This window comes from Aptenodytes patagonicus, chromosome 2 (genome assembly GCF_965638725.1).
Source record: "Aptenodytes patagonicus chromosome 2, bAptPat1.pri.cur, whole genome shotgun sequence".
NCBI lineage: Eukaryota > Metazoa > Chordata > Aves > Sphenisciformes > Spheniscidae > Aptenodytes > Aptenodytes patagonicus.
In genome coordinates this window covers 51,547,268-51,559,511 of record NC_134950.1, presented here as the reverse complement: position 1 = coordinate 51,559,511, position 12,244 = coordinate 51,547,268, and the positions used below count along the sequence as shown (strand labels likewise).

The 12,244-nt window shown below is 36.9% G+C and overlaps 1 protein-coding gene across 3 annotated transcripts in view; it reads right to left on the bottom strand.

The window, feature by feature from the left end:
- SS18 (SS18 subunit of BAF chromatin remodeling complex) overlaps positions 1 to 12,244 on the bottom strand; it is a 44,419-nt gene that overhangs the window by 19,804 nt on the left and 12,371 nt on the right. For all 3 annotated transcript variants that reach the window (XM_076329810.1, XM_076329811.1, XM_076329812.1), the window contains exons 4-5: positions 5,858 to 6,011; positions 237 to 458 (exon numbers count right to left, since the gene is read on the bottom strand). In XM_076329810.1, coding sequence (XP_076185925.1) covers positions 237 to 458; positions 5,858 to 6,011 — 376 coding nt within the window. The remainder of the gene's footprint in view (positions 1 to 236; positions 459 to 5,857; positions 6,012 to 12,244) is intronic.

Here is a 12,244-nt window from a genome sequence, read left to right as displayed (position 1 = left end):
TCAAACTTATAACTGACGAAAGCAGATCCATTCCCAGATTCTTATGCAAAACCTGAAAACAGTTCAATGTCTGCAAATAAATAAAAGTCACTGACACATAGGAGAAAGGAGACAGAGTCCTCCAAACATGGGTACAAATGCATTTAGAGAAGGAAATCTACAAGAAAAGTCCTTTAAAAAAAAGTCTGTACCTGAGATGTTTCCTTTTTACAGAAGCTAACAAGCACCTCACTCACCTTGGTTTGGTTGCATGTTCATGTTTGGTCTGGGACCATAGTTGCCCATTGGCTGTCCCTGGCTCATAGTCATCTGATTCTGCACTGGCATACTCTGTGAGGATGGCACTGAGTGATTATAGCCGCCCATTGACCCATGGCTACTTGAAGGCATGTTCATGGAACTGTTCGTCATATTGAGTTGGTTAGGTCCAGGTCCTTGCATAGGCATGTGGTTAGGTCCTTCAGGAAGAAAAATGGGGAAAAAAGGTTCTACACTAAGTATCATAAAACAAGCAAATATAGTCATACTGAATCACAAAACTAAATAAAAGTTATTAAATACATTTACATTAAAACAAAGCTAAAACAGAGTTTGCTCATGATGTCCCAACTTAAATTTAAAAAAAAAAAACAACACAGTCAAAGTTCAGCTCTACTGTGCAATACATTTTCTTTTGTTGAGCAGCTGAAGCTACTAAGACAAAGGTGTAAAATATCATACAGCTCATCTTATCTCCATATCATATGCAAAACTAATCTTTTTAGTACTCGCACAACACACCCTGAATTTCAACCTGAATTGCACAGTATCAAACAGCCAGCTTGGTAGCTCTATCACAGCTACACATATAATTAATTGTTACAATAGCTGTAACATTTCTGTTTATTCAAACAAACCATACTAGACACTTTTCTGAAAGTAACAGTTAATTCCCCACCCCCACCCCCCCAAAAGTCAGGCAGTATTAACACTGAGATGGTACAAATACATGTAGAATAAAAATGGTTGAAGGCATATTCAACATTGTTTGAACATAAAATCTATATCCAATATTCAGCAAATTTACAGATTACTAGTGTGGCAGATGATGACTGGAAGGACAGCCATTAAATTACCAGCTCACCTCTCATGCTTGCAAAGATTCAAAGGAAGAGCAACCTGTTCATATACCCATGAGGCCAACTACATCTCTTCACCCTTTATTTCCCCTCTTCTTGACAACACAGGTTGGAATTGAATTGTTCTCTGAATTAAATCTACTCTCAATGGGTATTTTAAAAAGTATAAACATTACAATACCATCTGATCAGTTTACTCATTACTTCAGCTGGCATAAAGTGAGCAGCTACTAAGAGTAAAATTAGTAAGAGGTGTGACTGGATATAAATATGACAAGTGAAAAAAGTAAATGAAATGCAAGGATTATGCATATGACAAGCACCACATGAAGAGTTTATGAAGGTATGTACAACCAGAGCATGTGACAGAGTAGGTCAACTGTAAACAAGGCAACTGTTGATATATACAGAGTTCATCAAGAAGATGCCATTCTTGCCAAACATGCCACAGTTTTATTGTTAAGCTACAAAAACCTAAGAAATACAGAAAACTTAAAAGAGGAACCTAAAAGGAACCATGCCAGTAGAGTTGTAGGAAGATAGTGATTTGGTTACATATCTCTCCATGGCGGGGGGAGGGCGGGAAGTATCTGCCTTCAGATGTAAACAGCTCCCGAGTCCTCTCCTGGCTAAAGAAATAACTACACTGATCTAGGACAGAATGAAGGCTAAAAAAGGACATAGAGAGTTGTACGCAAGGTCACAGAGGCAATACGAGCTGACCTGCAAGCAAAAAGATGCAGAAGAAAAAGATAACAATGATCAAGGAACACGGCTACTAAAAGTCAACATGAAGAAACAGAGAATACGTTTAAGAATATGTTTACCCTCTTGCCCTTTTCAAGACACCTTATTGAAATGAACACATAAGCTTATTTTATCAAGGAAAGTGAAAAAGCTAAAAAAAGGTATCATACGTGCAGTTCACTGTTCCTGCAAAACAAGGTGAGCACAGATTGCTGAACTGTACAAAGGCAGATCCACGACAAATACAGACAAAAATAACTCAGTGAGTAGGATTATGACCATGACAGAGAACGGTAGATGCCTATACTGTCCCTTCTTCAGTTCAACACTGCCTAACTCTGTAATAGCGAGAACATGGAGACAGTTTAATTCTGAAAAAGTGAGATCATCTCTAACCATGAGATCAATCATCAATGTGTTAAAAGTAAAGCTAAGATGAAGAAAAGCTCCAGACTGTAGTGCCAAGCAACTATTGCAGGACTGCTAGAAGACTACTTTCTTAATTTCTTTCCTAAGAAAGGAATACACAGGGTTAGTGCCAGAAAGTCAGGGCCTGGGAGTGGTTTTGTTCCTTTTTGTTTAAAGGAAGAAATTGTCAATAATAGATTTCAGAGAGCTAGCCAAGCATACAGTGGAATAAGTTTTTAAAAACCGGTAATGTAAGAAGCAAAATGGGGAAGGCAAAAATCATCACAAGAGAGAAGCTGAAAAAATAAAACACCTTCTCTAAAAGGCTGATTTATACTTCACATCTTGGGTAGCACCAAAACAAGATAAAGCACTCATAAGAAAAAGCTGGCACATGAAATGTCAGGCATGCGTATGTTCTGGGGTCAAAATCAGGTAGTTCATTAGTCAGAAGCTAGAAGACAAGGACAGAGAAAAAGCTAAGACCGTAGTATCAAAAAACCTTGAAAATGAAAAATAGCAAGAACACACTTTACAAATAAATTTTTTTATAGTTTGTCAAAATACTTCACAGGGTTATCCTGCACATAAGGACACAACAGTTGATTTTTTTTTTTTCCATACGAATAAATGAAATAGGAAGAACGGAATATGAATGAATGAGACATGAAGTGCGTATCTGCCATTAAAATAACTGCTTTAAATGCTATACTAATTAGATTCTGTGTTATAATAAAGTTAGTGGAGTAAGTATCTATCTTGACTATAAACAGAAGTCCTTCTTCCTCTTAACCACTTACAGACAGTATCTTAGCTCTGAGAAGCTGTAAGCCAGCCTAAGCGCATTTGAGACTACATTTGCAGGAAGGAAAGAAGACCTTGAGAGAACTTGTTGGTAATACACAAGCACCTGTTATTCAGGAAGGTGACCTACCAGTTCCAGGACAAAAGTCAGAGAACCTTACAGCTAGTCTTACCTTTCAGCTTTCTACATACGAGAAAACAAGCTCAAGAAATGGGGAAGGTAACTTGCTGCCAGCACAACCCAGTTCATCATCTCCTTCCAAATCCAGACCACCCTTACTTTGCATCACACAAACTCTCAGTCAACATAACACTTCAGGCAGCAATTTTTTCAGGCAAAAGCCATAATCTGTCACAGGTACAGATAACACTCAATTCCACCATAGGCTGAAAAAGGTTCATCATGACTGTCTTCCCTGGTAAGAGGATACATACACTCATTTGTCAGGGGATGTAATTAAGGGCCTCAGCAGCACTTCAGGTCCTTTATTAACCAGAACACAAGTATGACAAAAATCATCCATTGCCCTTTAGGTAATGGGACAGGTCTACAGCAGAACTTTAAATCAACTCATGCCCTGACCATCACTAGGCAGTTCTTTTAATCCTCCCATCAACTCTTCCACCCATACTCAGTCCTGTGGAAGCCCCTACTCAGGTAAAGCCTTCCAGAAATCCTTAGCTGGTATTTTTAAGAGCCTGCTTTTTATTTCTTCCAGGCTGGTCAAGTCATGGTTGTCGACCCTGGAGTCTCTCGGTTTGTACCTTAGTGACTTTATTCCTTTTGGACAGATCATCTCTTCAGATATTTAAGGTTTTGTATCTGGCTTCTATAACAAAGTGTCTACGTAACTTTAGAGTAAGTGCCCTATAAGCAGAAAGCAAATGCATACACTGCAGAAATTACTACAAATACATGTCTATGAAATACACAAAGGCTCACATACAGGCAAACTAGCAAACACTTAAAAAAGAAAATAATCATTCAGCTATCCACTTAACAAGATGATTCCGTTTCCCCTTCTCCAACGCCTAACTATGAAATGATTTTAGCATGCCTTTCCGATATTAGAGATGCCCTCATCCTAAGCTGTTTATCTTCACATCCTCAGAGACAACCTTAAACAGAGAAGGGAAGGAACAGACATTCAAAAAAGGGAATTTGTTGGAAGAAAGGCTAAATTAAAGCTTAGTTGGAAACTGTATTTAAGTATCTGTCTAGGTGAATACCAAAACAAACCTATTTACCTTTCACATATTTTCATAAGAGCTCTTTTCTTATTCTATCTAATTACAAAATATGTATGTTTAAGGAGTGACTTTTCTCCCCCGTGGCTCTGCAGTGAAGTCATTATGCTCACATTGTGACTTAGTAATCCTTCTCCTTGGAAAAGATCATTATAATAACAATAATATGATTACACTAGAGGGTCAAAGAGACTGATTTGTGAGAGGCAATGCTATTCTCCATGGGAGCTGATGGATCTTAGATGGATAGAGGACTCCATAACCAGTATATCTGCCCTACTCAGGGAGCAGCATATATTGCTCTTTCTACTTCCAAATGCAGACCATGACCAACATGTATGATGAAACTAACTTCTTCTCTAGATCTTTTATTACAGTTCTTGCACACAGCCTCTGGAGGCTATTCAGCTACTCGTCTCAGAAAAGCTGTCACACTATCAGGTCCATTTTATCAAGATTTGCACAGAAATTAGAGACTACAGCAATCATTTTTTACTTCATATTAAGTTTTGCATAGTTATTTACTGTGTTTGCTGTCGTGGAGCTTATCCTTGTGACCACTGAGAGATGAATTTTCAAAGATCCTTTGACAGCAGTTTCCTTTCTTGGAAGAATCAATACCTTGAAGAGCTTTTGTATGAAAAGTTCCTCCACACAAAAAAACGAAGGGGTCCTGAACAAAAGCAATCCTGGGAATGCAATTTTAAGCTGAAAGCCAATTCACATGAAATAGGCAGTATGACTTTATGAGTAGAAATTCTGGAAAGCAGCCTCTATATAAAGAAGCAAGCTTTTCCAGGGCCTACTCCATTCTGATCTGACTGCTAAAGGGAATAGTTACCCCAAAGCCAGTACTGGTAGGTACAACGTGGAATTTTATCATCTCGTTTCACTGCTTTGTTTCTGACTTCCCAAGCACTTTTCTTTTTATTACAAAACAGGATGGCATAAAAACTGACTTAAAATTTACACCTAGAACAGTAATCTGGAGGCCATTTCTTTACAAATCCCTTACGATTCAACACATCTTCAGTAATAAAGAACACAGAGGATTAGTGGAAGCTGGATGACTTTCTGTATAACAGATCTTTTTTTTTTTTTTTTTAACATTTACCCACATTCAAAACACTCTCTTTAAGATGTATCTATTTTATTATTATCTAATTATTTAGATACAATGATTTCACATTATCTTTTTATGGAAGGATTTGCGTTCACTCAGCCACAGGCCAACACCTTTCCCCAATAAGCCTTCTAAAGCCAGCTGTACTGCACGGTTTCAAACAGACTAAATTTAGCCAGTTCTGTTCATCAGAGGAATGCTGTGTGTCAGCTACATCAAAGCCCAAGGGCAGCCTGATAAACACTGAATACAGGTCACGTAGCTCTGTAGCTAACAAACTCTAAGAGAGCTTGTACTCGGGGGCATTCAAAGCAGTTTTGTCATCAACAATCTAGTATCCCTTGAGCCCCCATGTCGTTTCAGTTGCCAGGCAACGCTGGTGTTAATGTCTTAGAGGAGAAAAACTTACCAGGCATCTGGCCGTTCATCTGGTTCTGCATGTGTGGTGCAGGAGGGCCCCCACCTACCATACCATCTGAAGACATGTTGTGCGAGCGCGGAGGCGGGGGAGGGCCGCTCTGACTCATCCCTCCCGGACCCATAGGCATATTCTGTGTGGGTGGCTGAAAGGAGACAGTTTAGTCAAACACGAGAAGCAGTTAGTCTGACAAATATATTATATGTACATATGGTACAGCAGTTGTCTATATTGTTAAGTGGGGTATGAAAGAAAGCACTGAAACGCATTTCTTGCTCTTTCTGATATGTTTAACTCCTCCCAGTATTAATTTCAGCAAAACATTTAATATTTCAATCAATTTTACATGAAGTATCACATGCAGACAACACTACAGCACCTCCAAGCACCGCTTTAAAATAAAAAATAAAAATACAAATCAATGCCTCATTAAAAAATTGTATCTGAACAGTTTAAGATTGCCGGAGTTGCTCCCTCCCACACCTGCAAAAGCTTTCCTTCAAAGCAACATTTGGTGAACAGAAAAATAACTCTTCCTTTATAATTCTCTCACATCAACAATTTGTTGCTGTTAACAGACCTTGCACCAGGACAAAACAGGTACAACAAGAGATGAAAGCCTCTGAATGCTCATAGACTAGCAAAAATTTGCACCTGGGTGTGGTAAAATGTTTGCGATCTCTTCCTCTCTCTCCCCCGAAGCGCTGAAGGCCTAGTTCATAATTTTGTGCCAAACACCCCCTACAGACTGGAAGCACATTAGTGCTGGCCTCCAAAGGTCCAGAGACAGCTGCCTAGAAAGGATGTTTTTGGCAAATTTCCTAATGAAATTGTGAGGAAAATAACTGAATAACCTTGAGAGTTCAAAGAGGGAGAGCAAGAAAAACAGTAAATACAAGGGGGAATTTACTATTAGGTTCTACTCACGGCAATGTAAGGAGACACAGAAACGGCTAGTAGCCAGCTTTGTTTTCCTATTAAAAACACCTGCGAGACTATATGATCCTCCTCACATACCTTAGCCAAATGCTTTCAGGGGAATAAAAATCATCTCTGTGAGAGCGAACGCCTGGGTCTCTGGCTTTTGAGGACCCTCTCTAAAAGGCTGTAACTATTCATGCAAAACCCTTCCCGTGAGACAAACGTGTGTATTTTTCAACATTTCTCTTCACAGAATGAACCAAGGGGGTGATCCCTAAGTACCCATCTAGCCCAGCCCCCCTTATACCTATACCTAGTCATCAGGATGTTCATAAAGACAAGATGTAATACAGTAGAAAAGAGTAACGCTTTCCAAATGAGTGTAAGGCAGGATCCCTTTTTGGCCTCGGAGATGGCAACATCTGGGTAATACAGAGACACACATATCTTCACTTCCCAGGGGGAAGGGGAGAATAGTATTAATTTATTTTCTCACCATTTCTTCAAATACCTCCAGCAGGTATTATTTTCCCCGCAGTATCTTTAAAAATTCCTCCAGAAATTAGTGAAAGGCTTTTTTCAGCAGGAGGAAGGAAGGAGATGAAGGAAAGCGCAAGCAAGTAGATGGCTTCTCTTACTAAATTCCTTTCATTCCTCCATGATGAAGAGAATTACCTTTTATAAGCAAGTTTATTCCTCATCCTATAGCAGAAGTGGCAGAAGGTAGAAAAGGTAAGAGTGAAAGGCAGCTCTCTGAACAGTTCTCTGAACTCTGAACAGTGTGAGTGAACTGCTGCTCCATTTTGCCTGATCTTCCTCCACCACTGAGCAACCAAAGTAAGGCCGCTTCAGTTAAGACTTCCTTCCCTTCACCTTCAAAAAGCTCACTAGCACCCTACTTTTGCATCTAACAGAAATCGTCTAAAACTGATGTACAGAGAAACAAACAAAAAAGAAAACAAACATACTATTTTTAATTTTTATTTAGAAAATATTTTTTGGAATACCAGCAAAACCAACACACTTGGTGCCTCCACACGAGCAGCTAGAGCTCAGAGTGTAACAACAGCCCCATTTCAGCAAAGAGAGCAAAGCCAAAAAACATTCAAGTTGAAATATTTTCAGAATTAAAATGAACTTCTTAGATTCCACGTATAAATCATTAGTAAATTCAATGTTCACACAACATGCTGATAACAAAAAATACTATAAAGTACTGAAAAATACTAGATCATACCTAGGCTTTACCTATCCTGCAGGTGTTACTGCACAAACATGGGCATGCCCTTATGCATGGACAGATGGACCAAAAAAACTCCAAAGGTTATTTGAGACAAAACTATATATTCCAACTCTGAAATTTATTCTGGAAGTTTTCAAAACAGCTATTGTTTAACATTAAGACAAACACTGCAGTGATCAAAAAACAGCGTTGAGAGTGCAAACATTCAAGGACAGGAAAAAAAAAGTATTAAGGATATTTAAAATCCCATTAGATACGAAAACCTGCAAGAGACTTCACAAACCACAGGGAACTGAAAGAACTGAGGGAGTAATTAAAAACACCCAAAAAGGTACTACCAGAAAACAATTTAGCAAGACGAGCTTCTGGATATGGAAACAGCCCAAAGACCTGCGTGAACTCATTTCAGATTCTTGAAAATAATGCAAGAAAAAGGTCCAAGCTGCTAAAAGAGTCAATCTTTCATTAAAATAAACTACCCCATAAGATGACTAGAAGGTAGGCGAACACTATACCTCTTTTTATAAAAAAGTAGTAGAACCAATTCTAGGAATCATAAATCTGTGAGCCTTGCTCCCCAAGCTACAAGTAAATTGATGAAAATAATTAGAGTATTATAAAACTCCAAGGATGATAAAAATAAAGATGAGTTAGTAAAGTGTCAATATAGGGAAGTCATATCTTTCTAATCTATTAGAAATTTTCAAATATATAAATTAAACCACTTAGCTGCATATTTAACAAAAACTTCTTAATACAATTTTTTTGACAAAGCCAGTTGGAAAAATACATTGTCTAGGGGTACACACTTTCACTGATCAGAAACTGCCCAAAGGGAAGAAATAAGCAATAACCTTACATGAAGTTCAAAGAATAAAGGAACATATAGAGGTCCCCTGAAAATATTTGTTAGTAAATGTCAACATTTGAAGATGTTGCGACATTAATTACTGAAAACTGTGGAAGAAAGAATAAGCAAAACAGTGCCAGGTGAAATTCAACATGGCTAAATATACAGCAGTTACACTGAATTTTGAACCACTCTTTCTTCAGGAAGAGAAACTCCTATTGCAACTGATCCAGAAAAAAAAAGAATTGACCACAGACAGTTTGGTGGGAAAAAAAAATTAAAAAATAATCCATAAAAACTATTCAAAATACTTGTGTTCACTTTCCGATTACCTGCAGTACTTGATATATCAAAAGCGAGGTACAATATACAAGAAAAAAAAAAACGTGTTATTTGTGATCGTGATACATGTTCGATTTGAGGAAAGCAATCACAAAAGGATACTGTAAAAGAAGAAGGATTCCAAAGACAAGCAACCAGTGATTAAAGACTGAATGTCTTTCACCTGAAACAAGTCAAACAGGACAGGGTTTTTTTAATTTGCCTCCCCCCTTTTTTTTTTTAACATCAAAAGGAAATGAACATAAGAGGATACGACAGAAATACAATTTAATGCATGATACATAAAAAAGGTAAATCATCCAATTTATGCTTTAACAACAAAGAAAACCCCAGGAGAATGGTCAATAAATTGAGGAATAACATTAAACATACAAGACACCACATAAATCACAAACCTGAGGAATTCATCAACATGAGACGCTAGAACAAAGTTTAAATAAGATTCAGAGATAATTACACATACATATATGCAATCAAAACAGTTCTATTATATGTTTTAAAAGTGTTTTCTATTATATGTTTTAAAAGGCTTCATGTCAGGGTCATAAACCAATCACTACCTGATAGTAATTAAAAAGAAATTTCTCCTGCAGATATAATTATTCCCCAGTGAAATTCCTCCAGAGTATTTTTCTACTGGCTGCAGCCAGAAGAAAGAAAACACGAAAAAATTGTTTTAAAATGGCAACTTCCCTATTTCTATCAGAGTTTATCCAGGCTTTTACAGGTGATAAACATCTTTTAAATCTTTAATTTAAAAAAAAATCCAAAACAAAAAAAAAACCCAAAACCCCCTACAAAACCTGGGTCATTTAACCTTTTTTGTTCTTCACAGAAGTTAAGGAAATTGACTGTCCACAGTAGTATGCACTACGCGTGATAAAGACCTTTTAAAATACAAAATGACCACACAGTATTCAAAAGCCAAATATTAAGAAAAGAAAAAAGAAAAAGAAACCCCCCACCCTTTGTGAAAAGAAGGTTACCCAACATGAACCCTACCCATTCAGTCTAGATATGAAGGGTGAAATGACATTCAAATGTAGTTAGGTTAACAGAACCAAAGGAAAGGCTACTTCCCTCTTTCTGCTGGATGAGTTACAGAAAGGAATGGAAATGAAAATCACTGCTAATTTTATTCCAATTATGAAATAGAAAATGCTAAATATTTTACTATCAATAAGAAGTAAATTAAAGAATTAGAAGTAAGATGTCAGACATAGCTTCACTTGCTACACACTAATTTTTGGCTCACTTCTCTAAACACACAGATTACAATTTATAGCCGCTATGAGCATTTAAAATTTATCAGAGCATGAAAAAAAATAAATTATAAGCTATTTTGTCCAACTCTGGAAATCTGAACTGGAAAAAGAGTGAAACTGACCTGCAGTTGTAACCAAAAAAAGAGACAACAAGAAAACCCATTAGATTTTAACTGACAACTTTCAGCAAACAAAATCCTACTAAACCCAGAAGTTATTTTAAAGCATATGCTTAATTGCCAAACTGCATTTTTTTAAAGGATTTTCTTTTAAAAAATAAATTGGATCAAATGCAAGACAGCAAACAACAAAAGCTGCCACGGTGGAATTGTACACCTGGAACTTTCATCTATAATCTCTTCTCTGCCCTACTTCATACTATCAGATTTTTCTTACCATCAATAGCAGGTTTAAAGATTTGTTTATGGAACATTTATTGTTATAAAAACTGAGATGGAATACCAACTCAGTCGTCAATAAAATGTAAAAGACATGATCAATCCAAATAGCAATAGATATTTAAAGTACACTATCAAAAATACAATTTTCTTGAAATTCTCTCAGAATAACAATTAAAAGCTACATGGAACACAAACATAAAAGCCCTCGGATCTTTCCAACAGAAGCTCTAATTCAGGATTTAATCAATCATCTTTGTTTTCAGTTCTTAAACACCATTTTCCGCAAAGCAAAATATCCCATCCCAGGAGGTACCCTGCCCTGCTAATATCACATTGCTAATATCACAGCACCTGTCCCAGTCTCAGAGAACAGTACTCTGTTGATAGGTGGTGATGGCACCTGCAGAGTACTTACTGAGGTGTCAGACTGGGAAATAAGATCATAAAGGAATACATTTCTGAGATCTGAAAGAGGTGAGATTTATTTAATTGGGTTACAACTCTTCTTCTACAAGGTGCATGGTATTCTAGTACTGAGAGTATCTTAAATGAAAAAAATAAAGAACCTGTATCAATTCTCAGCAAGTGCAATACTTGGAGATAGGGAGGCTTTCTACATGAAAAGCATTTACAATCATGTCTAAATAGTGAAGTTAATTACAAATGTAATTTGTGCTCTCACTATTGGAGTACCAGTTGTGACACTAGCAGTAAGGAATTCTAAATTTAGAATGACAACCAGTTTCTAAATCTCGATTTACATCAGTATCTTCAAAAATCAGAGAAACTCTGACTTAGTATTTGAACAGAATGTTAAAATAGTGCATAATGTACTACTTAAACACTTTGTTTAAAGAGGAAATTGGAATCTTTAGTTGTTTCAAATTGCATGTATCACTGTATAAAAATATTTCACTGTACAAATATTCTTCAGCATCATTTTAATAACCAGAAAATTTAACCCTAAAATACTTAATGTCCACATAGCAATAGCTCTTCTGATACTTAAAAACTAATCACACAAAATTCTTAACTCTTGATATAACTAGAAATTATTTAAATCAAAAGTTAGATAATCTAGTACAAATTCAGATGGTTTTATTTTAAGTTAAATAAGTTAACTGTGGACATTAACTTGGGGAACACTGGGCTATAGAAACTATACAACTTCAGAGGTACTCTATAATTCCCCCATAAAATGCAGTTCATATCTGTCCTCAGAAGCAGGAGCTTTCTGTTCCACAGCTGTTTACCTCCTGCCTCTTTGGCTTTTAAGATGGTTTAATGTCTGGTCCAATATTCACAGGTTTTGCTTGCATTTAGGAACCTAAGAGAAAAATTCCACCTCTATTCCAG